This window comes from Desmodus rotundus, chromosome 5 (genome assembly GCF_022682495.2).
Source record: "Desmodus rotundus isolate HL8 chromosome 5, HLdesRot8A.1, whole genome shotgun sequence".
Taxonomy (NCBI): Eukaryota; Metazoa; Chordata; class Mammalia; order Chiroptera; family Phyllostomidae; genus Desmodus; species Desmodus rotundus.
In genome coordinates, this window is record NC_071391.1 from 32,195,683 (window position 1) to 32,223,086 (window position 27,404).

At 44.4% G+C, this 27,404-nt stretch overlaps 1 protein-coding gene across 3 annotated transcripts; it reads left to right on the forward strand.

The window, feature by feature from the left end:
- The first annotated feature begins 807 nt into the window (after positions 1 to 807).
- E2F8 (E2F transcription factor 8) lies at positions 808 to 17,029 on the forward strand. 3 transcript variants are annotated; one of them, XM_024559048.4, is made up of 13 exons: positions 808 to 1,066; positions 2,250 to 2,377; positions 4,184 to 4,462; positions 4,811 to 4,967; positions 6,563 to 6,877; positions 7,076 to 7,237; positions 8,924 to 9,061; positions 10,514 to 10,717; positions 11,033 to 11,120; positions 11,394 to 11,925; positions 15,227 to 15,359; positions 15,477 to 15,871; positions 16,252 to 17,029. In XM_024559048.4, exons 2-13 carry the CDS (start codon positions 2,363 to 2,365, stop codon positions 16,432 to 16,434), a joined length of 2,601 nt encoding a protein of 866 aa, XP_024414816.2. In that variant the 5' UTR covers positions 808 to 1,066; positions 2,250 to 2,362; the 3' UTR covers positions 16,435 to 17,029. The 3 variants fall into 3 exon arrangements, with proteins under 3 accessions (XP_024414816.2, XP_045050142.2, XP_045050143.2); XM_045194207.3 differs by having other exon boundaries at positions 808 to 1,054; XM_045194208.3 differs by lacking the exon at positions 808 to 1,066 and adding an exon at positions 1,680 to 1,924.
- The last annotated feature ends 10,375 nt before the right edge of the window (positions 17,030 to 27,404 follow it).

Here is a 27,404-nt window from a genome sequence, read left to right on the forward strand (position 1 = left end):
AAACGATTTAAGGCAGATGAGAGAGGAGCAAGCCAACGAAGGCGAAAACAATCCATGTACAGGCACGGTAGCGCTGCCAGCCAGGCTTCGGCTTCCCCGTCTGAAAAACGAAGCGCTCTGGGCTACAGTCTCCCAATCCTAATATTAATCTAGAACTCTATAATATTTCATGCTGTAGCTGCCCTAAGCTCGAAACAGGAAAAAGGGGGAAAGCGAGGGAACACGACAGGGAGGGAAACGAGAGGAGCGAGTGGGAGACCAGGAGAGGGGACGGTGGACACCCAGAACAAGCTCCCAGACTCGGCGGGTGTTCAACCTTAATCCTCCTCTTCACACACCTGAGTTCTCACGTCTCGGACAAGACCCCGCGCTCATCGACTTTGGTCACCAGTTGGCCAAGCCTCTCTCTCCACACACCAATTTCTTCTAGAAGCCATGGGGCAGAGAGGGGACAGAAAATTAATTCATGCTAGGGATAGAAGGGGGAATGGTTCTGGCTGGGGTCGGAAGAGCAGGTGAGTGGATTTCGGGCTGGGCAGGGGATCGCAGAGCGCCCGCGTCCCTGCCCGCGTGCGTGCCCCGGGAAGGCCAAACTTCATTCCCCAAATTTGAGCAAGAGAAGGGGTGCTTGCAAATTAAAAAAGTGGGGGGAAGTTGCTGAACTTTTCCCCCAACACCATCTCAGAGGCGGGACCGGAGGGCGGCGCCTGCACGGCGATTCGCGGCCGGTTCGGGTCTGGAGGCTCGGATTGGCGCGCGATGTCCGGGGCTGGGAAGAGTGGGCGTGGGGGAGGGGAGCGGCCCGCCCCGGCCGCGGGATCGGCTCGCGCGGGGAGCGGGTTAATTTCAAATCGGGGGCTTGACTACTCCTGGACGGTCACGCTCCCTCTGCCCTCCCGCCGGCCCGCCAGTCCTGGGCTCGGCGTTTCCCACTGGCACCCACCTCGGCGCTGCGTAAGGACCGACTGAAGGCCGGACTCTCGGGCTCCGGAGCCTGAGCGGGGAAGAGGTGCCAAGAAGTCCCCGCTCAGATTCCGCCCGCTCCAACTGCGAGGTGAACTGACAGGTCAGCGGGACGCAGAGGGAAGCGGCGCCTGGCCGACCCAACGCTGGGAGAGAGCTCGGGAGGGCTGCGGCAGCAGCAGCGGCCGTTTCCCGCCTCTCGCTCCGCTGGGGGCCGCGGAGGGAGGAGCTGAGCTCCCGCGCAGAGGGGAGGGGGCGAGCGAGGGGGAGGGGCTGGGATGCCGTAGTTCGGGGCGCGGGTTTGCCCGCGCTCCGGCGCGGCGCAGCTAAGGGGTGGTGCCGGCCACTATCCGGCTTTCCGCGCCAAATTTTTAAATCGAAGGCGGAAGGTCCGGGCCCGCCCCGGCAGCGCCAACGAATCGCAGGCCTGCGGCCGGCTCTCTGATTGGTCGGGAATCGTTGCCCTGGAAACCACGGGGATGCTGTCCGGAAACTGCGGCGCGAGCGGCGCGCCGAGGAGGCCTGGGGGGAGGGGTAATTGACCAGGCGTAGGGGAAGCGGGCTGAGCGCGGAGCGTGTGGCGCCAGCTGGACAGTACCTGGTTGCCTTACTGAGCAAAGGCAATCAGGCTTCCAAGGTGGGGTCCAACATCGTGGTGTGAACTGGCTAACCGAATGGCGAGCGCATAGCGCTTTGCAACTTTAGGGAAGTCTTTATTAAAAGTTTGAATCATAAGTCGTTCTTTATATACCCAGATTACGTTTGGAGTTTAAAGACTGAATTTGGAAGTTTCCCATAAAGCTATTTCCCGAGACTTCACTGCTGAGCCTTATGCACGTGTGTGTCAGGGGGAAAATGCCGGCATCTAAATGCAGACTTTTATCCCGATACTTAGCGTCGTGTCAGTTCAGCCGGAACCTGGGCTCGCGAGCTCAGTCTCAAACCCTGATCTGTGACTTAGGTGGGTGCTTGTGCTTACTACAGTCCGTTTGGTGGGGTCCCGAGAATGACCTGGCTTCTCTAAAGGTGAGAAAGGGCTGTCACTAGAAATGCTGTGGGTTGCTTGAAGTCTCATGGCAGCGGATCGGTTTGCTGAAAGAATTTACTGGCGTTTGATGTAGTTTCCTGCCCAATGGGGCTATCTCTGGTCTGGAATAAAATGTAAATGCAGTTTGTCAGTTTTCGTTATTCTTTGTTTCAGTAGCCTGTTGTGTCCATTAAGGAATTTGCAACGGATCTCCTGCTTTTATTTTTCTTTAATTTTTCTATTTCCTTTTTTCCTTAAGGATACTAAACTTTTTAATAAAATTGATTGGACTACTTGAACCATCGGGATATTGGGAGGAACTTCAGTTTTTTTATTTTTTAAGAAACTCTAAATGTATGAGAAATTTACAGGATGGAGAACGAAAAGGTACCTTTTTAACTTCAGTATTCATCCTTGCAGTTTTAAATGCAATATTATCCTGATATTATCCTCATAGTTTTTCAATATCCAATCTTATTAATGCCACATCCCCTTCTAGTTAGCCTCTGTAAAAACCCAGAAGGAAGGGAAGTTTAATTTTTGAAGAGGAAGAGAATTGCCCAGAGTTAAAGTAATCTTTCTAGTTTTCAGTAAAAGATTTGGTGGAAGTCTCAAAGAAGTAAGCAGAAAGAAAAGTTATTTTTAAGAATAATAAAATTCGTTAGTCTCATGGTTCTTCTAAGAATTCTCGAACAAAAGGAATTCAGAAAAGGGCATTTAATATGATTTGAGATTGGATTTCTTTTAAAGATCATTTTCTACCAAATCACCAGCTTCTTTAACTGTGGGGACTGCAAACATTGAGAGAAAAACAGTTTTGTAAAATTACGAAAGAATTGTCACTGTCGGGGTAGGAGGTGGGTGTCTTGACTGGTGTTCAGCTACTGCTAGGTTAACAAAAAAAGAAATATGCAACTTTCCTACAAGTTTTATGTTAATCAAATAAGAGAATTGCTGTTACTTTGATAGCCTGAGGTAAAGGGACAGCAGCCTTTAGAAAAACCCCATTCTTGGGTCAGCACCTCCCAGGTGCACATGCGCAGGAGCGTTTCCCATTGGATAACTCGCACTGACTTCCATGTAACAGTAACATGGTTGGGTGGAGGGTTGAAGTCCTGTGCCGCCTCTCAGCCTGGCTGTCCTCTTCTGCAAAATAGGACTGTAGAACTTGGTGAAAATACAAGTGGAAAAGTACTTGATAAATCTTGAGGAGTCACGGGCATACAAAATAGTCCCATCCATCTTTGTTTCTAAAGTCACTGAGGAATTAGTGTGTCTTGGTATTCTTTCACTTAATTGTCATTTCAAGCATTTTCTTTAAAATAGACTGCAAACATTTGTGAAGTCCCCAGTGGCCAAAAGAAGAAACATGGTCTCCATTAATCTAATTTAAGAACTGTCAATTCACCCTCTTATGTCTCAGTGGCAGTCTGTGTGGTGTCGCGTCCCCCCGCCCCCTTCCCGCTGCCAGGAAGTAGCTCTGGGACTTTGAGTAACTAATTTTACTTCTCCATCTGTAAAGAGCAGGACTAGATAGTCAAAGGGCAGCCTTTCCTGGTCGGAAATCCCACTCCTTGGCACTCTGGATTTTGCTCCCTACTGGATTTTGCCAACAAGTGTGACCACGTTCTAGCCCTCGCCCTCACCTCCAGGGCTCTCTGACTCTCCTCCATCGATGGTGTTTTATTGAGCACCTACTGCATGTAAGCCATCGTGCTAGATGGATACATACATGAATGGGACATGGCTTCTGCTATGGAGGCCTTTACTCACTACAGTTTCATGAGTGAAAGTAACTCCTAAAAGTTTGGGATCATTTAAAATTACCACTTCTGTTAGGGGAAACTGTAATGAAAGATTCACAGAAACTCTCTATGCTATCTTTGCAACTTTTCTCTAAAGCTAAAATTATTTCAACATAAAAAGTTAAAAAATATATAAGTTTTGATTGTTTTTTAATCCTTGAAATAGCAGATGAAAAAATTAAGTCCATGCTTTGCTGCATAATTAAAAATGGGAAATTTAATTTTGAGAATGGACGAGTATCAATATAGTGACTAAAATAATCAACTCTACAACCTCATTAGGTGTTCTTTTCCTTAGCAATATTTGATTTATTGTATAATTTCTAGAATCAAAGGCTATCTGATAAATCCTGTTTTACAGTGAATTTAATTATTGTTTTAAAACCAGGAAAATCTCTTTTCTGAGCCACATAAAAGGGGACAGATGAAAACACCTCTGAAAGAATCCACTGCAGCAAATACAGTGTTGACAGAGATCCAGTCTGACTTTGGCCCTTTAACCACACCCACCAAGCCCAAGGAAACCTCCCAGGGAGAACCCTGGACACCAACAGCCAACCTGAAAATGCTCATCAGTGCTGTGAGCCCCGAGATCCGCAACAGAGATCAGAAAAGGGGGCTGTTTGACAACAGAAATGGATTACCAGAGCCCAAAGATTGTTTACACGTAGGTTTGCAGAGGACTGGAGGGATCTGGGGGGAGGAGAATACTAGCTGAGTGGCAGCAGTATAAAGCATCGCCAGCCACAGACTGTCAGCCTCCTTGGAGCACCAGAAAGGTTTGGAGCCCATCCAACAGAGCATGGAATTCTGAACATTTGACTTATTTTCAGTTCAAGCTTCCCCTTTAGATCCGCCAAGCAGTTTATACTGGTTCCCTACCTTTTTTCTCCCCCCAATTTTGCAGCTGTTGAAGTGAAGCACTCACACCAGTGTTAGTCCCAGAGTGCAGAGGCCCCTAATAAATCTGTCAAACTATTTCAGAATAAGACATTATTTACTTCTTCCTTTGTAGGAACACTTATCAGGAGACGAATATGAGAAATCCCAACCAAGTCGAAAAGAGAAAAGTTTAGGATTGTTGTGTCATAAATTCTTAGCACGATATCCTAAGTATCCCAACCCTGCCGTGAATAATGACATCTGTCTTGACGAAGTAGCTGAGGAACTTAGTAAGTATACAGACGGCTTTCTGACATGGTTAACAGTTGAAGTGACTTCGTGGACTCTCCTTCAGACCCACACTCATCTAGCCAGTGTTTGTAGTGACACAAAGTGGGCCACAGGGAATTACAAATCTCTAAAGCCCTCTTAATGTAAGAATAAAGGCATATAGTTTCCAATTTGAGTGAGTCTTAAAACAAGCAAAAAAAAATCAGGGTGGAGATTGCTTCTGAGGGCATTTCAAAAGCGCCTGCAGCTTTAAAGGAAGGCAACATTGTTTTATGACTTGTTTCATAACAGCCACCACTTGAACTTCTCTCTGGCTCTGTGGCTGAAGAGCCAGTCTGTGGAACGGCACCTGCGTGGTTTATGATGATCAGCTGCTGCTGCTCAGGAGCAAGGCTTTCACGCTCCCGGCCACTCGGCACCCTTCTGAGGACCAGTGCGTTTTCTGAGTGTTTAAGCAAAATTACTGTGTCCCCCTGCCTCCTTTTATTCCTCTCTTTATAGATTCGAATCTAGTTATAAATAAAAAGAGGTCTATGGCAAATGTGGCTTACCTTTGCAGTCGTGAAAATACCATAATCTGAAACTGTGAAGAGATATGCAGGACATTTTCATATATAGCCAGTGTGCCATAAAGTTTTGCACTTCCAATACATGCTTCTTAATGTCAACTTTACTTAATTTTAAGAATACGCAATTGAGATTCACCTACGCACATACACTTCACTGTAGCTATGTAGGATGTACTTTGTAACCCAGCAGTTATCTTGATCGCCTACTATGTGCCAGGCAGTGCTGTAGCAGTTTGTGATCACATGAGTGAGCAAAAAGGAGAAATGCCTGTCCTGTGGAATCTACATTCTAGTGGGGACGTTAGATAATATTCAAAGGACATTAGTAGTGACAACATAAGTTAGAAGGTTACACGCCATGGAAGAAAGGAAAATGTAGACCAGGGTGAAGGAGGATTGATCGGGAGCACTGAGGGCGTGCTTCGCGACGTTAAATTAAGTGGTCAGGTCAGGCCTCAGTTTGAGATGGTGACGTCTGGGAGAGGGATTCCAAGCAGAAGGAATGACCCAGCCCAGAGGCCTTTGGGCAAAGGCATGTCTGGCTGTTTCCAGGAACAGCGAGAAATCTGAGCTCCTGGTACCTATCATATGACAGCCGTGTGTGTGTGTTGGGGAGTAACATAGTAAACAGGTTGTAAAGTGTGGGATTTAGAGTCGTAAAGACTTGGTTTTGCCACCCACTGGCTCTGTGCCCTGGGGTGAGCCAGTTAGCCAGCCCGAGCCTCCGTGTCCTTCCTCATCGTGAAAGTGCAGGAAATACCTACCTCACAGGCTTAGGCTGGAAATGTTTTAAAGCTGCATGGCACATAGTAGGCCCTCAATAAATGGCACCTCTAGTTCATATTAATTAATTTGTACCCTTTGAGAGCAGGAACATGTCTTTCTCATCTTCACCTTTGTTGAGTGTAAGTGAAGTTGTATTATTCAGAACCTGCTGGCAAATAAGCCATGGAACAAAAAGTCATTCAGTTCTGTACACATTACAAAATCTGACCTAGTAACATACAGTTGCTCGTCCTTTGTAGATGTGGAGCGCCGACGCATTTACGATATCGTGAACGTCCTAGAGAGTTTACACATGGTGAGCCGCCTCGCCAAAAACAGGTACACTTGGCACGGGCGACATAATCTCAACAAAACCCTTGGGACTTTGAAAAGCGTCGGGGAGGAAAACAAATACGCCGAGCAGATTATGATGATCAAGAAGAGAGAATATGAGCAAGAGTTTGACTTCAGTAGGAGTTACAGTATAGAGGATCACATCATCAAGGCAAACGTTGACCAAAACGGACACCCGGACATGTGTTTTGTTGAACTCCCTGGAGTGGAATTTCGGGCAGGTGAGAGAATCCCGAACGCTGAGGTCTAAAGAAAAGGCTCCTTAGGAAACCCTGCTCCAGAGCTCCTGCCACCTTTAACATTCAAACACTGCAGTTGTCAACTGTGTGGCCAGTTGGTAGTATTTTTAGCCTTGTTACTTTAGAAGTCACTTGTCCCTTGATGAATTTTAATTCATTAATCCTCATCCTTCTTCAAAGCTTCTGTAAACAGCCGCAAAGACAAGTCTTTAAGAGTGATGAGCCAGAAATTTGTGATGCTGTTTTTGGTGTCGACGCCTCAGATAGTGAGCCTGGAAATTGCTGCCAAGATTTTAATTGGGGAGGACCATGTGGAAGATTTGGATAAAAGCAAGTTTAAAAGTAAGTGTCATGACTCCCTGGGCTTTGGGACCTACTCTTACACAATGAAATCTCAGTTACAAATGGATTTCCAAATACAGTTGCTGTATAAACAAGTCTTTTCTAATTGTGCTTTTGTATCTTCACTTCTCCCCAGAAGCCATGATCATATGTTTTAATTAATGGGCAGGATTCAAACATATGTATGTAACTACATATCTTGTTTGTCTAACACATTGACCTATAAACAGTTCCTTAAAAGTTACCTCATTTGATACTGTAACACTGTCCTTATTTTACTAATATGCAATCCGTAGTTACCTGACGTCTAAATGAGCAGTAAAGTGTAAAGTAGGACTGGAACCCTGGTTTCTGCTCTTTACACTCTCTCATATGTGACGGTACAAGTAACTTCTAAAATTGTCACCAGAAGTCCCCTGCAGCACAGTTGGTTTGCCAGTTTGAAAGAATGGCTATAGTCAGAATATTTGCTCGAAGTTGGAATGGGATTATGGGTTGGATCCCTGATGCAGAATCAGGTCCTTGCCTCTCAAATAGACTTTGTAGGAATCTCCACAAAGAGACGTAGGTAGAGAGAAGGTGGGGAAAGACACACTCAGCAGATGGGGAGGGGTCTGCTTCACACTTTTTCTCCTGGAGACATTAGCAAACCTCCAAGTAGGCAATGAGGCTGGCCTGAACATGGGACACTTTGGGGACCCAGCTGTATGGTGGGGAAGAGCCACCTCCAGCAACAGCAGAGGCTGTGGGAGTGCCTGGGAGCTGCCACACACGCCCCTTCCCGTCCCTGAAGAGCTGTACCATTCCTATGAAAATATATTCAGACATTCCAGGTTGGTAGTGTGTCCGTCAAGACCTAAGTAGAGAGAAAAATAACAGTGCTGGCAATTGGCTTGGGAGGTCTGCGATTTCAGAACACGTGTGCCGTTACTACTGACGGGCCGCCTGCTTTTGAGTCACCAGCCAGTTTTCCGCTCTCCATTTCTCTGGTTAGTCACAGCCTTGGAAACCGTCCCTGGAACTGGAGCTGTGTAACTTGCTAAACCCCTGGGGGACTCAGACCCTTCTGGCATGGCTGTGGAGAAGGGGCTCAACTTATAATGTGGTACAATCAAGCTGGAAGTAAAAGCAGACTCTCTAACAAAACTTGTTAAGATATCTAAGCTCTGTAGAATTAATAAATCAATGCTTTGCATATTACATAAGGACAGTAGAACAGTTTACAAGGTTGGATGGTCTATGGAACTTTCCATGCTGAGATAGTAAATCAATCTTACTGTTATAAAATATCACAAGCAGGAAAGCAATGCATTTATCATTGATGCTTTATTTCTTTCATTAAAATTCTTCTGAATCTTTATTAGAAGATGCCAAGCCATAGTGACTTTTTGTCAAAAAATCTGTAACATATATAGTTCCTGATAGGGTGACCGCATTAAGTCATTTTTCCTTTTCTGACATGTGTTTCTGTCATTTCACAAGTTAATACCAGCAGTAACTGAGTCTTTTCAGTATTTAAAACTGTTTGTTTCAATTACAGCAGCGTCACTAGTATAACTAAATGATTCACATTTTTTCTGATGACACTGATTTTAGAATGGCTCTTTGAATATGTGAAATCCTATGAAGCAGAGTTCTTTATCTTTCGTTATTCCGTTAACTGGTATATAAACTTTTCTTCCCCAGCGAAAATTAGGAGGTTGTATGATATAGCTAATGTTCTGAGTAGCCTGGATCTTATCAAGAAAGTTCATGTTAACGAAGAAAGAGGTCGAAAACCAGCTTTTAAATGGACAGGCCCAGAAATCAGTCCTAATCCCAGTGGTATGTATTTGTTTTCTTAAATTCTTTGCTTCATTGTTTTGAATTAATGCATATTTAAAGATATCCTCCCTTCCCCTTCCTACCCACACCCCCACATGGAAAGAACATGTATAAGTTATTGAAAAGACAAAGATGCGTGCCAATAGGGAAAGTTTGGCTTCTGGCTCCATCAGCAACCTGAGGTCCATAACCATCTCCCATATGGTAGAATCTGTAGGTGAAAGGGTCTGAAAAAGTTGAAAGCATCATACAACATAAGATACTGTTGCTGTCATTACTATGCTTCCCAGTGACCATAACAGCCTATGCACATTGAGAATATGAAATGAATTCATTCCAGTATCAATATTCTTGTCTCTGTCTCAACTCTGGGATTCTGACATTTTGCATTCCACCAAAGCTCCTGCACAGAAGTGTTGGAAAGTGGCAAGAACATGGGCCATGGGGGCAGAGGGAGACTGAGCTTCCCGTCTCAGCTCCAGCACTTACTAGCTGTGTGGCCTTGGGCATGTTACTTCTCCGAGGCTGGGTTTCCTCACCTGCAAAATAGGAAGAAGCATGGCGTGTCTGTGAGGTTATTGTGATCTGGGATGTAATCTCAGAGAGAAGTCCTTTGGCACAGGGATTTGGAGTGCAGGCTCTGGGGCCACAGTAATGGAATTCGTATTGTAGGCCTACATTCTACTAGCTGAGAGCCCGTGATTCACCTGGTTAATGTCTCTGAAATGGGGACGCATTTCCTGAGAAGGTCCTCCCTAGTAGAGGTGTTGAGAGTGTCTTAGTGTGTTCAGGCTGCTGGCACAGAATACCATAGACTGAGTGGCTTGTAAACAACAGAAATTTCTTTCTCACAGTTTTGGAGGCTGGGAAGTCCAAAATCAAGGCACCTATATATTCAGTGCCTGGTGAGCACCTGTGTTCTAGACAGTCTTTTTGTTGTAACCTCACATGGTGGAAGGAGAGCTCCATGGAGTCTAATCTGTTCAAGAAGGCTTTGCCCTCATGACCTTAGCACCTCCCAAAGACCCACTTTCTAATATTATATTGAGCATTAGGTTTCAACATACGAATTTTGGGGAGGGCACAAATATTCAGTCTATAGCAGTGAAGGTCATCATATTGCATCATATTAAGACTCCACTGATTATAAGATGCACAACTTTTTATATATCAATAAGAAAAAAAATGCTACAGCACACCACTGGTTATAAATTACGATGGGTTTTAGAAATGCTAAATGTGAACTTTGGTTTCAGAATTCATTTAATGAGATAAACAAGGTTTCATGTAGGTAAAAGTCCTTAAAACAGTGTCTGCCACTTAACTTGTCCTCTGTAACTGTTGCCACTTAGTCCCTAAAGTCATTTTAGACCTGCGTTTTGACTTGACACCCCAAAAGGAAGAGGAGTCGCCGTGCTCTTCTGTCTGCCACCCTGCGCTTCTCTCTTTCAGGTCTCAGCCCCGCCATTCCCCTCTCCCCTCCAGACGTGGAGGGAAGGCAGCCTTCAAAAGAGAACTGTGCCAAAAACCTCTTTTCCACACACGGGAAGCCAAGCTTTACTCGACACCCATCTCTTATCAAACTGGTGAAGAGCATCGAGAGTGATCGGAGGAAGATAAACTCAGCTCCCAGTAGCCCTATCAAGACCAGCAAAGGTGCGTTTTCAATCATGTCAGGGCTCTGCTTGCAAGAATTCCTTTTTATCTGATTTGTTTTTAAGCTTGCTTGCTTCCGATGGGACTTGTTAGAGAACTGTTCCCCTATCCATATGCCTAACCCCACCTGAAGCCTAACTTATGTATGAATTAAAGGATAAAAAGTAGTTTGCGGGGTTTTTCATTTAATTGCTGTGTGATTTCGGGGGAGGTGCATGTTTTCTGTTCCTTGGGCTTCAGAGATGTGTCATCTGCGTGAGCATTTATTCTTTTGCTTTGACCAACCTCCCCCCCTCCTTCTTTCTATTTTACCAGCCGAGAGTTCGCAGAATCCTGTGCCCTTCCCCAGTAAAATGGCTCAGCTCGCAGCTATTTGCAAAATGCAGTTAGAAGAGCAATCAAGGTAGGCTGGCAGTGCTCTTTAGTAACAGGATGAATTACCTTTAGTTGCATCATTAGGATTCCTTATTTTATGTAAGAACAGGCACTAGCCTTGGAAACTGGTGAGATAATCTTTTCTTTAACGCATACACTATTATTCCAGAGACTACCTGCTAGTTTCATAAAAGCTGGGCTTCAATCTGGGACTCTGTAAAGTGGTAGAACGTTTTAGAGAAAATGTGCTTATTTTAGAACATTTTAGAAAATATGTCCTGTTTTAAATCTTGTCTCCTAGTGAACCCAGAAAGAAAACAAAGTTACAGCTGGCAAGATCCGGGCACTGCCAACCAGGGGCCCCCCTGGACTCCCCAGTGAATGCTGAGCTGGAGCTGACAGCACCGGCCCTCCTCCATCCCCTGGGTGTGGTCCCTCTGATCCCCAACCCACTGTCGTCGGCAGTGCCCGTGATCCTACCTCAAGGTCCTTCGGGCCCATCCTATGCCATCTACTTGCAGCCTGCCCAAGCCCAAACCATGACGCCGCCCCAAGGCCTGAGCCCAACAGTGTGCCCTAACCCCTCTTCTAAAGCTACGAGGTCAAAAGACTGCCCAGATGCCACCGCCGAGAAAGAAGCCAACGAGGCCACAAAGCCCAGTGCCTCCACCAGGCCCGGGAGCCTGTTGCCGGTGCCGGAGAGACAAGGTACACAGAACCGGGACAGAGAACCTGCAGGAGAAGGAGGCTCAAAGAGGGTGAGCGTGGTCGAGGACACCGGTTCCAAAAAGAAATTTAAAGAGGACCTAAAAGGACATGAAAATGTCTCCACAGTAAGTACACCCTTGTACTACACAAAGCCTCAGGACTCCCCAGTTGATTAAAGGAGGATTTGGTGCCTTGTGAAATTCACCAGGGAGAAGAGCAGTCCCTCAGAAGACGAGGAACTGTTTTTTTAGCATCCACAATCCAAACACTGTCCCCCGGACAGCTAATCCCCCTGCCGGGATGACCGGATGACGGCAGGGACATTTTTAACCTTTGGAGGAAGGGATTATTTGCTCTCTTTTTAAAGCACCACAGGTGGTTGTCCCTAAGTCCATTTCTCTACCACGTACTGGAATGCAAACACCTGTCATGAAAGTCTTAAATAATTTACAAGCAGATGTAACCCCAAATGAATGGATGGGTACACAGGGCTCCGGTGACTGCGGCTTTCTGAGTCATTACCTAATGTTTGTTTGATGTCATGCAACTGGCTTCTGTTGCCTGAAAGATGAATCGTTCCCCCTCCTCTTACTTTCTAAAATGTAAACCAAAATTTCTATTCTGTGTGAATAGAAACATCTTATCCTGGCCAATTATAGGTAGATTTGACAGGATACTCTGGTTTCTAGGGGGTGGGGTGTTCCAGATTTTTTTCTAGGTGGAGTTTATCAAGAAGGAATTAACATTTATTGGATGCCTGCCCACACACCAGATGTCAGAAGGATTAGGCACTTTTACATACATTGTCTCGTGTTCCTCCCTTAGGATAATTATATACGAAAGCCATGATCACCGCTAAATGTAGAAGCGGAAGTTAATCTCTTGTTTTGCCCCTGCTGTTAACTCAGGTTATTTTATTTCTCTACGTCTTGTTTTCCCACATCTCTAAAGAATTTGTCCCACCAGTGTTTCCTGATCACCTACTGGGTGTAAAGCACTGTGCTCTGGACCAAGTGGATCCCAGCACCTGCCTTTGGCCATGGTTGCTTTTGAATACTTGCCCCAGGGCCGTGTTCCGGTTTCTGTGAGGCCAGGTGAATTTATTACAGGATGATACACACGAAGGGGCTGCGATTCTTTTAAGGCGCCGTGTAAGATGAAGGGTATTATCTGTAACTGTTGTCATTAAGGAAGCTTTGGAGTTTGTCAAGTCTTCCCTTCGGTTGGCCTCATGGTAACTGTTGCAAATATCTGTCTTAGTGCAGTATCATTTTGCATTTAATGTCCATGCTAGGGGGGAAATTATAAGGCTTCAGACTGATTGGATTTTCTGGGAGCTCCATCATCTCTTCAGGCCAGCGGGGTAATTTCCTAATGGTCTCCTGTTGCTCACTTGGATATTCAGGGTTTTCAGTGGATAGATTTTCCACGCCCCTCTCCTTTTTCCATCTCTGTGATGTCAGTTTAACCATTTCTTTTAGCGTGAGCCACGCAGAACAAAGGGAATGTGTGAATTTGTGTGTTAATTCATTCAGTGAACGTTTACTGAGAGGCTACAGGTATGAGAGTGGAGAGAAGACAGTGTACGAACAACACAAACGTGTCAGGTAGTGAATAATAAGAACTCCAGAGAAAATCAAATAGCATGTGGAGGAGGGTGGACGAGGGCTAATGCAGCACAGGCGAGATGACATGCAAGTCGAAATATGTCAGATTCATCCATCCTGCTAGTTTCCCAGTTCTCAAGTAAAAAAAAAAGAATTGGCATTATAGGTTAAAGGATGTTGTGATGAATGTAGTTTGTAGAAAATTGAGAAATAATAATGATTAGAGTACTCCAGGTTTTGCTGAAGAATTGAATTAAACCATCAACCAGAGTAACTGGTACCACAAGGAAGTAGGATTAACAATAGCAAAGAGGATTTGAAAAATCCCTAAATTCACTCGTTACAAATTTCTGTTCCTGCAGCTTTCAAGGACCCCTCTAGTGAAGATTATGAACAGTGCTGAGCACCTAAGAAACAAAACTTAAAGTCTGTGGTACACTTCTAGCATTGTGGATTCTGAATTTAATGGTTCCCAAGGAAAAAAACAAGAGCCATTGACGGCTAGGTCGAATTGTAGACTGTTGTTTTAACAATGTCCAGAAGAAAGATCTGGAGGGAGATAAAAGGAGGGCCCCAGTTTTACAAGAGCTGCGATTAGCGTTGGCCAGTCCTGCTCACAGTGAGGCTGAAGCAGACTTTTCGGATGGTTCGGCCACCCCTGGCTTTCTCTGTTTTGTAAAATCCAGGGATCTCGCGGGCGGAGAGAGGAAACACACAGCCCAGCATTCTGGCCATGTCCATTTGCTCTCTGATAGTCGGGTCGACTAATGTGAATTAATCGGTTCTCTTTTTTTACCTGTAGTTTTTGAATTCAGGTGCCATGCCCTTTAGTGTGTGTAAGTGTGTTTGCTTGGTGTCATTAGAACCTAAAGCATTAGAAACAAATCTACGGTTGAATCGCTCCTTTGTTCTGAGCCAGGGGTCTGTAAACATCTTTCCGTAGAGGACCACACAGTAAATATTTCTGGCTTTGCGGCCCATAGGGTCCCCGTTGTACCTGTTCAACTCCGCCATTGTGAGAAACCCAGTAGGGAAGCAGCCACAGACGATACCTAAACGAACGGGCACAGCTGTGTCCCAGTGCGGTCACATTCACACGAACGGGCAGGGGGCTGCATTTTGGCCCATGGCTTGGCAACCCCCTTCTCTACATCAACATGTCTTAAAACGTTTTCCTTGAATTCCAGTACTACCAAAAATGCAGTTGCCAGGGGGCCTGGGAAGCGCCACATGCCAGCACCCCCTTGGAGATTTACAATGCATGCCACTCTTAGAGCCTCAGAGATTCTCTAATTAAAACACCATTTTCCTTTGTTGAATTCAGCATTTCCCAAACACATCTGAGCCGGTTGCGAGCAGTGCCTGCTGGCATCCCATGAAGCTAGGGTCCCTCCGAATACTCTGGGAACTGCATTCCATGTAATTCCAGCACCACCAATAGTAGCGCGGCAGCGCCATTGTGGTGACCCACGGCACTGACGTGGTTGTGGCCGTCAGCACCGCGCCACGCCAGGCAGTCCGATAGCGGGATTTAGGACATCAGTGTGGAGGGGGTCTGCTGGGGGGCTCCTACTCTACGCAGGCTCGATGGTAGCATTAGGACATTCCCTAAGACCACAGAGGGTATTCAGAAACACAGGGTTAGTACCACTCAGGACAAGTGTTGGAGTAGAAGGGAGGGACCTGCCCACAGCCGGGATTGTTGGGAGGCACTGATCTAATGAGACAGCCACCAAGGTATATTAGTCCTGAAGAGGCAGGTTACCATTTTTCTTCCAGTATTTGTGTGTAAAATAAACCCCTCCTCCTTGTTTTCTAGACCTTGTTCCCATCAGGATACCTAATCCCTCTCACCCAGTGCTCACCCCTGGGGGCAGAGTCCATTTTGCGTAGTAAAGAAAACTCAGGTACGCTTTCTCCAAACCACGGGATCTACAGCTCCCCAATCGCAGGTGAGTGTACATAAGATACCCTTCACACGTGGGGCAGTCTCAAGTTCACTTAAGCCTGGTAAGCTTCTCAGACAAATGCCAGTGTTTTGAAGATATTTTCCTCCCTTTTATTTCCAGGTGTTATTCCAGTGACATCATCTGAACTCACTGCTGTTAATTTTCCCTCTTTTCATGTAACGCCTCTGAAGCTAATGGTCTCCCCAACTTCCGTGGCGGCCGTACCTGTGGGGAACAGCCCGGCTCTCACTTCGAGCCACCCCGTTCCCATCCAGAACCCAAGCTCAGCCGTTGTAAACTTCACCCTGCAGCACTTGGGGCTCATCTCCCCCGGTGTGCAGGTGTCTGCCAGCCCTGGGCCCGGAACTGTCCCCATGTCTCCAAGATTAGAGGCAGTTAGTGTCCTACCAGAAAATGCAGGCTCTCAGCAAGGACGGGCCACCAGGTATGACTCTCCAGTCCTGGGCAAGAACCAACCAAATGGACAATCCATTGCTGTCACGGGGACACAACAGGTAAGAGTATTTTCATTTAACATATTTTTTTCCTTGGGTTATTCAGTCTCAAATGACAGTGTCATGGGAGACTTGCTTTTCCTTCCCTTCTCTGGAGAGGGAAAGGATGGGAGAGTGAGGAGAGTGAAGGCCCACCTGCTCTCCAAACCTGGGAAGAGTGTGCAGGCAGTCCATGTTATTGCGTTCCCACGAGCTGTTTTTCTTGCCTTAACAAAGAATACCTGAGAATGTAAAACCCACCCAGGCTCCCCTAGCCGATTCCACAGTTACGCTGGGCTCCCACATGTGACAGGTTCTTCCCGTCCAGCCTTCTAACGACGCCAGAGCCTACCTGTCTGTGGGTTTGACTTCTTTTTTCCCATTCCTCTATTTCCACTCAGCCTGTTCCAGTAACGCCCAAAGGGTCACAATTAGTGGCTGAAAGTTTCTTCCGTACCCCAGGTGGACCAGTGAAATCCATGGGCTCCTCCTGCATGGATTTTGAAGGTGCTAATAAAACCTCCATAGGAACTCTCCTTGTCCCACAGCGAAAACTGGAAGTCTCGACAGAGGATGTCCGTTAATTGACAAATTCGGCTTCATTTAATTTTCTAAAGAATTGCTTCACAGAAAAGATGGACTCAGACTGGTTTGGAGAATACATTCTCTGAAAATACTATGAATATGCTGAGGATTTACTTAATTTCAAAACAAAGAATTGTTTTTACACACACATACATACACATATATATTTTTTTTATTAAACTAAATTCATCCATCAGTCTTAAAAAATAAAAGTGAAATGTTGAACTAAGGTATATTAGCTTCTAGGGGGAAAGAATGAATTATTTCACCTGTGCCTATACTATGCCATTATGCAAAGGAACTGTATGAAAGTTTACATCTCTCCGAATGAATATGTGACGTGCCTAACACAGCATTCTCTTAAAACTTTGCACGAAGAAAAAGCTGTGATTTGTAATGTATTTTTAAATAGGCGGGCGAGAGCTATATTTTTTGTAATTTTAATGTCTTTGTTGCAGTATGTCTTTGTAAAGTTTCCAACAATCTTCAATCACGTCTATGGAAAAATTATTTATAAAATGTATTTTTAATCATAAATTGTTGAAATTAAAACTTTTCTAATATGTATTTAACATTTTCGTTTGGCCAGTTAGGGCACTGTTGGGAGAAATGAGAAGTTATCTAACTAAACTCCAAGGACAATGCTTGGTGTGGAGAATACACCCTGGGTCCCCTTAGATATGTATGCAAAGTTTACAAAATGTTCCTACCTTCTGCTTCCCTTTTGTTCTTCCATATGGCCCATTTTTACATAAGTGAAAATGGCTTCGAGTCACTGTTGCTTGGCCAAGGTCACGCAGCTAAGTTCCACGTGCTTTCCTTCACACCCTGGGAGATTAGAAATGAGAGGAGGAGCTGGGTTGCTCCCTAGCCTGCCCTGGCGCCTCCCTCCGGCATCTACCCCAGGCCTCCTGCAGTCTGCAGAGCAGGGGCTGCAGATACTGTGCTCTCACCACCCTTTCTCCGCGGCCCAGCTCCAGGAATGGGAAAGCAGCAATAGGGGTTCTGGTTCCCTCCACCGTTGAGAAACTACACTAAACCCAAGAGCTCCAAGAGAAGACACGAGCTACGGTGTGTGTTGAGTGTGCGTCTCCTTGACCCCTCTTTGTTATGGGATGAGTTGCATCTTGAGAATTGACATGTATCCTTCCTGATCAGGGTCTTAAAGGATTGTCATTGTAGCTATTTCCTATATGTTTACTATATGCTAGGCACTGTGCTGTTCACTTTAAAGGCATTACCTCTGTGAGCTAGGACTATGAGGTCACTGAGGCTCTCGGAAATTAAAGTAAGAAGTACAGAGTCACACTGCTAGTATATGCAGGGACTCAGCCATGTCTATTGGCCCTCTTTGTCCATTGCCCACCTACCTCCAGATGCAAGCCTAGCAGCTCTGGTAGAACCAAGCACGTTGTTTCAGGGGAATCTGAGCATTTGTAATGTAACCCCTTTCAAATCTACTTAAATATACATGTTTTGTTTGCACAACCAAGTACAGCTAAGAGTGGAGAGATTTTCCCATTAACCTAGAGACCCCCTTCTTCCTTCACACTGCTAGAGAGCCAACGTGCGCTATTCCAAAGTGCCTCTGCCTTTTACACTACTCGAAGGACATGTGAATGGTTCCTGCCTTTAGAGGCTTATTTATAATACAAGGGGTAGGCAAAGGTAGGTTTACTGTTGTAATACAAACAAATAATACAATAATAAATAATAATACGAGAATAAACTTTCATATACTCACAAATGTAAACCTACTTTTGCCTACCTCTATATAGATGAGGAAGACATGTACATGTGAGGAAATGAAGAAAGAATTTCCATACAATAAAAACAAGAATTTACCAGATGGCAAATATGGACAAAAGATACAGTTCAGTGGAGGCCACTAGATTCAGCTGTCCACAGATAGCTTCAAGGGAAACACCAACTAGAAAGACAGCCCCAGTAGCTCAGAGGAGGTGAAGCTCCTTGCAGCTCCTCTCCCTCCCATGGAGCTGAGCTGGAGAGATTGGAGCCTGAGGATTTGTTCAGACCCCTCATCAGGTCTCCACAGGAAGTACCTCCCCAGGACTGAGGTTTGGAGAAGTCAGATGCACAGAAAGAGGTAATTTAGACTTCAAGACAGCTCTGGAGATTGTCCCACTCAGCTCTGCAGCTCTGACAGATTTGTGGGTTTGCCCCTAAACCCCACCTCCTGGTATTCATTCCCCTGTGACCCCCTCCCCTTGATTGTATGTGGGACCTGTGAATTCCTTCTAACCAACAGGATACAGTAAAGGTGATGGGATGTGTGTGATTATATATGTACACAGTTATGTGCTTACATGAGACTGTAGTGCCTGTCTTGCTGGAGTCTCTTCCTTGCTAGCTTGGAGGAATCCAAATGCCCATGCTGGGGAGCCCAACACAGCAAGGAACTGCATGCAGCCTCTCGGAGCTGAGGGTGACCTGCAGCCAACAAGCAGCAAGAAACTGAAATCCTGCCCTACCTAGAACCACAAGGAACTGAATTCTGCCAACAGCCTGAGTGAGCCTGCATGTGGTTTTCTCCAGTTGGGCCTCAGATGAGACCACAGCCCTAACTGATACCTTCGTTGCAGCCTGATGAGATTCTACACAGAGAGCCCAGCTAAGCTGTCCCCGGACTCCTGACCCGTAGGAACTGTGAGCTAATAAATTTGTGTTGTTTTAAGAGGCTAAGTTTGCGGTAATACTGCTAGGCAGCAATGGAGAATGAATGCAACCACTATTACATAGTGGTACAGTTATCACCAGCGGGACAGCTAGTAACACAGTAGTGCTCATAACCGTCCTCCAGTTTGTCTTACTATTGTCCATTGGTTTTACAGGCATTCATACATTAAAACGTCATGGGGATGTGGTAACCCCCAAGGCTTTCATGGGAGAAGTGCTGCCCATTTTTAAAGCTGGAAGCAACTTTAAAGATGCTAGTTAGCACGTAGTGCACAAAGTTATCTGCCCAGCATGCAATTTCTGTTTCCAAAAACTGCCTTCTGATTTCCTCTTAAGGAAATACTGGATGGAGCCCACCCAGTGGGCTGTAACTGGAGGTCCCACCCACATCTACAGCAAGGGTAGGCTTGTCATCCAGGCGAGGCCCACCTCCCTGGAATCTGATGTTTTGTTTCATCCTAGCAATGACCTCACCATTTTGGTCCCGCTGCAACTTTGTTGCTGGGGTTCCTGCTTCCCAGCTCCTGGAAAGGCCTTTGTACCTGCCCATGTTCAAACCAATTTTCAGCACTCCACCGATTCAGTGGGCCTTTGCTGTCCTTCCAATAAGTGTTCTTTGCTTGAAGATGCCAATCATTTCTAAGCCTAATAACCAAGGACTCTTACAAATCACAGAGGGAAACCCAGAGCCAAGGCTTCCCAATTCCCACACCAGTCCGTTCCCTGTTCCCTGGTTCTGGTGAAATCCAGCCAAAGAGTAAATAGAAAAAGCCTTAAGAAATGCTTATCACACCAGAAAATGCAAGCAAGTCACCTATGTTCAAATCAATGTAAAGTGCCATTTAAAATATCTGAAAGGGAAATAGTTGAAATAAGAGACACAAGGAACTCAAGAAACTAGAGCAATAGAATTTGATGTGGGGAAAAAAAACAGCTTTAAAACAAGGTTCCTCAGCCTTGTCCTTTTCAAGTGATTAGTGTTCCTACAGAAAAAGGATAAAGAGATTTCCAAAACTTAAGCAGATAAGCTGTCTGAGCAATCCTATTAATACTGTAGACGACTATGGGCTGACTATAGATTCTTTACACTATTTATCACCACCTGGAAGTTTTCAATCTTGAGTCCTAAAATAAGAGATAAGTGGGAAGGAGAAGTGTCATTATTGCACATTAAACACGTATTAACCTTTTATTTAACTTTTAAAGAAGCGGTTTTACATCTCGATTTCCTATTTGAGTGCATTCAGGTCAATTACTTGCTCCATCAGATAAGCAATTAAGTGCAGACTCGCAGTGACTGTCAACATCTTGTAGGAACACAAAGGCAGGGAGTGTATTACCAGGGCCTTCCAGCAGTCAAGTAAGTAACTGTGCTTTTGAAAGGCTACAAGAGAATCTTCCCTACTCTGAGTTAGGTTCAGAGTCTGATCTGCCCTGTGTATACTGAATTCTATTTTTAAAATATTTATTCAATTATTGTCATGTGCTCAGCACTGTGGTATGCAAAACAATGCCTATTTTCCTACTTTGGATAATAAAAGATCTCTGTATATGAATCGTCTGGAAGTTTACCCTGAATGAAAACATTTTTATTTTAGTTACTATTGATTAAAATCTTCCTAAAATGATAAAATGGCTGCCCAGATTCTTAAACAGAGTACTTTGAATATAATTTAACTTTTTCTTCATGCTTAACAAACTCATGAGCACTATTGTCACATTCAAATTCAACAAACAATTTAGGCCATGAAGATACAGTAATGCCTTTGGCGGCTATTAAATGTGTAGGTCTATATCCTGCTAAAATGAATGGCTCCAGAATACTATACTTGTCAAATTCTGATTTTATGGTTCTCTATCTCCAACTTTTGACATCAGCTTCAACGTTCCTCTGCCCTCTACATTTATGATTAATCTCTGTCTTCTGACCCAGGAAAATGGCAGGATTCCAGAGGAACTGATGCCACCGTCCTCGCTTTTCCACACCATTGCGAGCCCATAGATTGATAACTACTTAAAGAGCGCTCTGCCTCTCTCGGGGCGGGGAGGCGGTAAAAGCAATGAGCTTCCTCTTGGGTGTTTCCCTTGCCAATCAGTGGTCTTTCTAACTGTCCACATGAATCCCAACTTGTTGATCCTGGGAATCTGGGACCTCATGAAATGCCTGACATGCTGAATATAAATTACATACCTGAGTTCATTATCAATATCCAACACTCAGATAACAAGGGCATTTCTACATGGAGATACTCGGTGAAACATGACATGGCCTAGATGCATTAGGGGAAAGGGTGAGACTTGAGATATGAATAATTTTTATTGAGTATCTACCATTATACCTACTTCAAAATAATATTTCGAGGTGGTTACCATTGGCCGCTATAGAGCATGTCCCAATCACACAGTATGTGTGCAAAAGCCAGCCCTTGCTGACTCCAGAACATCACGCTCCAGAATTTCATCCCACTAAAGGTGTCACATGCTTTCAGACTGGGGTGAAACGGGCCGATTCCAGATTGTTTGTGACTAATGAGAACAGAGCTTCAGGAGCCTCACCCCCAAGGTGTGACAGCTATTTCTATTTCAGGCTCGCTACCTACAGTGATTTATACTGTCCGGTGGTTTAAGCCAGAACAACCTTTCCCCCAAACCCCCCTCTGTGCATGGTTGTGCGTTGGAGTTAGCCAAAAGGAGAAAGCTTGACTTTTCAGACTGACTGCTTGAACACAGCTCTGATTCTCCAACTCGCCCTTTCGGACTTTCAGAACCCATCATGGCTCTGCTTCCTTGATTAAACCACGACTACACAATGCCATATGGCACTTTTGAGAAGAAACGGGGTGAGGGGAGTTCCAGAGGTGACCAAGGGCTATCTGCTTCCCCGTGCCCTGAAGATAGAATGTGCCACCAAACTGGCACTTTATAAGCTAGGGGCCATTTTGGTTGCCAATATTTTTATAGCTGCAAATCCAAGAGCTAAAACAATTTTAGGTCAAAGTGTCCTTTACAAATGCGTTGTATGGAACTCAGCCACTACCCACTACAGCTTTCTGATCCAGATCAGTTACCAGGCCAGGAGACCCTGCATCCAAGATCCCACCTGGCTCAGCTCAGAGAGAAAACACATGGCCTGGGAGTCCAAGTCTGGCTGTTCGTGCTAGTTCTGACTCTCCAAATAAGACACTTAACTGCTCAGGGCTGGTTTTGTCTGTCATTAAGAAGTAAGCTCAAATAATTTCTGAGGTCCCTTAGATATAAATTTTTATGAAAAGTAAATTTAAACTTACTAGTAATCCTACCACATAAGCAGGAACTGCACTCAAACAAAAGAATTGCGTAGGGAGAAAGGAGGCTCTTAATGAAACCACTAATCCTCAGGCATGAGCACACTGGCATTCCTCCTGGCTAACGCCACGTAGAGCAGATTTAGAATTGACTGCTGTTCTTATTGCAAGAAGTTGTAATTTCCACAAAACTCATCTGACAGGTTGTAAGTCCACTCAGTCAAGATACGACTTTTCCTACCAGTTGCGTATTATAATTATTATTATTATTATTTTTTGCTCATTTGGTCTCTTCCTCCCTCCCTCCCTCCCTCCCTCCCTCCCTCCCTCCTTCCCTCCTTCCTTCCTTCCTTCCTTCCATTCTTTTTAAGCTGTTGGCTTTCATCTGAGGGTGAGCTAAGTCGTGGAACTGTGCTACAGATTTAGACAGCAAAGTATCTGAAAGAAACCCCTTTTCAAGCTAGAGGAACAGGAAAATAGGCCCCTGAACCGAAGAATACAGGGGAACACCTTGAAGTTTTCTACTTTTATTCTTTTTTTTTCTCCTGAAGCCAGCCTTCCTCCTGAAGCTTCTTGCAATGGCAGCAGCAATGGGCCCCTAAAACCGTGAGACAAGCCATCAGTTTGCAGGAATTGGTGACAGGAGTCTCAGTGGTTTGAAGAGTGTGGGAAAGATTCCCATTATTTTTTTCTCTCTTTTTTCTTTTGAGTTGCCCTAAAGGCATCCCGTGTGCTCAGAGTTATGTGAAAGCACATGGGCTAAAATTCTGAAAGAAACACTGGCTTTCTAGCCAGAAGGCTGGGGAAAAAGACCCTGGGAGCCAGAAAGTGCTGGAGTAATGCCAAGGATGAGAAAGCTGCAGAAGGAAATCCCTTCATTCTGTATGGACACAGTGTCAGACTCACCTCTGAGTTATGCATGCACAGCAGACCCAAAGAAGAACAGAAAAGCCTTAGAGAACTGAACCATGATATAAACCACTGCCCAAGTAACAGATTAACAGCTGAGTGGTGCATGTGTTGGGCAGACACTCCTGCTTGGTGTTCTCAGAGCGTCCCAGATCTGCAGCTTGGTGTCTGACATGAATTTTGGGAAATTCTCAGTCAATATTCCTTCAAGTATTTCTTCTCTTCCTTTTATCTCCTTCTAGTATTCCCATTACATGTATGTTACGCCTTTTGTGGTTGTCCCACAGTTCCTGTATATTCTATTCCACTTTTCTCAGTAGTTGTTCTCTTTGCATTTCAGTTTTTGACATGTCCACTGACATATCCTCAGGCTCACTAATTCTTTCCTCATTGTGTCCAGCCCATTAAGGAACCCATCAAAATCATTCTTTGTTTCAATTACAGTATCTTTTAATTCTAGCATTTCTTCTTGATTCTTTTTTAGAGTGTCCATTTCTCTGCTTACATTACCTAACTGTTATTACATATTGTCCTCTTTTCCATTAAAGCTTTTAGCATATTAACCAGAGTTGTTTTAAAAATTCCTGTGCCAATAGTTCTAACATCCTTGCTGTGTCTAAATCTGGCTGTGGCTAAACATGATGTATCATCTAGTACATCATGGAAAACATGATGTATTAAAGAATCCTAGTACTGGTTCCCAGAGAGTTTTATACTTGGGGGTTTCTGCTCCTAAATTGTGATTCTCTGTATCCACCTGTTTGTCTCTCCAGTTTGGGGGGCAGCTCTTTGTCCTGTGATCTCAGTTTTCTGATGGATCTAAGGAAAGTTGTTGATTTTCAGTTTGTTCAGCTTTTACTTGTTAGAATGGAGTGTTGGCCTCCAAGCTCCTCACATGCCAGCATGGAAACTAGAACTCTCTGCAGTATTCTTCAAGTGCTGAAGGAATGGGCACTGTGGTGGATCTATACAGTGGAACATAACTCAGCAATATAAAGGAACAAGCCATGGGTGAGTCAACAATGTGGATGAGTCTCAATACAGTTTGCTAAGTGAAAGAAACTTGGTTCAAAGGGCTAGACACTGTGTGATTCCATGTGTATGCCATTCTGGAAAAGGCAAAACTTTGAGTTTAGAGTACAGATCAGTGGTTAACAGTGGTTAGGAGTTGGGGTGGATTTGAGTACAAAGGGTAAGTACAAAATAATTTGGAGGAGATGGTGGAATTATTCTGTGTCTTGACTGTGGTGATAGTTATGAGCCCATGCATTTCTCAGAATTCATAAAACTGTACATAAAAAGTACATAAATTTAAAAAATTGGCCCTGGCTGGTGTGGCTCAGTGGATTGAGTGCCAACCTGCAAACTGAAAGGTTGCTGGTTCAATTGCCAGTCAGGGCACATGCCTGGGTTGCAGGCCAGGTCCCTAGTGTGTGAGGGGCAACTGATTGATGTCTCTCTTGCACATCGATGTTTCTGTCCCTCTCTCCCTCCCTTCCCCTCTCTCTAAAAAAGTAAATAAATAAATAAACTCTTTAAAAATATAAATAAAAAATAAAGATTCATTACCATTATAACAACCCATCTGGGTTATTTCCAAACTCTGCTGGAAGGTTTCCTATGAAGAGGAATTAATCTCAGAGACCACTGATACTACTAATACAGAGCTTCCCAATGCTGTGCATGGGTTACGGATTTCCAAGACATTACACATCTCAGTCCCCAGGCAGCCAGGATTCATTGGACTACTCTTTTCCACAGTGAGCACTAAGAATTCTGTCATTTTCTATTACTGCCGCAAAGTGAAAAAGATTCCCTGTGTTATTAGACAGCTCAAAGATTTTTTTCCCACATTGAAACAATGTCAGCCTATCGGCAGCATCTACCCTCATTGGTCCTAGGTTTTCCCTGCCTTGGAAGCAATTTTTTTCCTCCTTATATATATATATATGACAATGCATCAGATATTTGGAGATTTTCTACATGTTTTCATATTCCCACCACCACCAACTTTTCTCTGAGTACCTGTGTCTGGTTCCTTAGGCTATTCCTCACAGGGCATGCTTTTAAGATTCATCATTTCCCAGAACATGATCTTCATTGTCAATATTTCTTCCCAATTTCTAGAATAAAGCATGATATTTAATTTTCAATTAGCATAGAATCTATAAGGAAACATTTTTGTTCATTGAAAACAGTCCCGTGATATCTGCCTCCACATGTACAGCAGAGAACGCACAATGCAATCTTCCTTTGAAGACCACGGATATTACAAGTTCCCGTGGATGCCAGGTTTTGTGGTCTACATGTACTGTGGTCTACATGGCTCTATAACCTTTGAGTTTTTGCTACGTGTTCAAATCCTAGCATTTGAAACATCACCAAACAAGTCAACACTAACTATAATACAACCACTAGTACCGTCTTCAGCATCTATAAAAGGATCCGCATCTATAAAAGTATCCATAGTTGTCATACCGTATACTTGGCCACCCTCCAGCACCATGGCATTCTGTTAATAGAGCTCCTTGCTATGCCGACCACTTTCTCTCAAATGCTCATGAGGCAAGTTCTTCCCATCTCCCAGTAAACAGGAGACCTCTCTCAGGTTCCAGCTAGTCCTCTCAGGAAGTTGTTTCTCACTCACAAAGCATCTTACCATCTACTTAGTTCACATTCCAGTGGACAGACGTTGTCATTACCATATGTGTACTCAGTGAGAAATAAATTTTATCTCCTGTGGGTTTATGGAACATTAGTTGGAATCACTTGGTCTGTGACTTCAGATGTAGCAAAAGTTGGGTTAAGAAATTGGATTGAAGCCTGCCAACCCTGGACATCCCCTCAATGGATATTTTGAAACACACTTTGCAAGTTATAACTCAGATTTGACCACAGATAATTTTTCTAACTTCTATTTCTATTAATTCCTAGATCAAGGAAATACAAATAAAACAAAGCCTACTTCTAAATGCTAGAAAGGCATTTATGGATAAGTAGAATTTCTGCTAAAGTGATTCAAAAGTAGACTTTGCTTTAATAGGTTTATTAAAAATGAGAAGAACAGCTCTGCAAAAGACACTGACTAAAGAATGAGAAGGTAAACCACAGACTGGGAGAAAGTATTTGTAAAACGGAATCTGATAAAGGACTGTTACCAAAATATACAAAGAACTCTTAAAACTCAACAATTAGAAAATAAACAATTTGATTAAAAATGGGCAAAAGACCTGAACAGGCAGCTCACCCAGTAAGATATACAGACAACAAATAACATATGAAAATATATTCAATACATATCTCATTAGGGAACTGAAAATTAAAACAATGAGATACTGTCCTGACTTCCCGCCAAGATGGAGGTGTAGTAGGTAGATACATTTTGCCTCCTCGCACAACCAAAAGGACAATAACAAATTTTAAAACAAAAAATAACCAGAATTGACAGAAAAATCAAACTGTATGGAAGTCCAACAGCCAAGGAGTTAAAAAAGAAACATTCTTTAGTAGGAGGGGCAGAGATGGGTAGCCAGGCAGAGAGGGCTCACGACAAGGCGGCGGCTAGAGGACCAGGGCAGGCAAGGTGGCGGCTGGCAGAGCCGGCAGTCCCACATTTGTGTGCAGATAAACCAGGAGGAACAACTGGGGAGCAAGACAGACCACACAACCCAGGGTTCCAGTGGGGAAATAAAACCTCAAAACCTCTGACTGAAAAACCTGTGGGGGGTGAGGCAGCAGGAGAAACTCCCAGCCTCACAGGAGAGCTTGTTGGAGAGACCCACAGAGTCCTAGAACATACACAAACCCACCTACCTGGGAATCAGCACCAGAAGGGCCCAATTTGCTTGTGGGTAGTGGAGGAAGTGACTGGAAGCCAGCTGAGATGCAAGCAAGAGGCATTGTTCCCTCTTGGACCCCTCCCCCACATACAGCATCACAACGCAGGGACGTGGGTTGCCCCGCCCTGGTGAACACCTAAAGCTCTGCCCCTTATTACTTAACAAGCACAGCGAGACAAAAAAAAAAAAAAAAAAAAAAAGCCAAGTGGAAGAACAGATCAAAGCTCCAGAAAAAATACA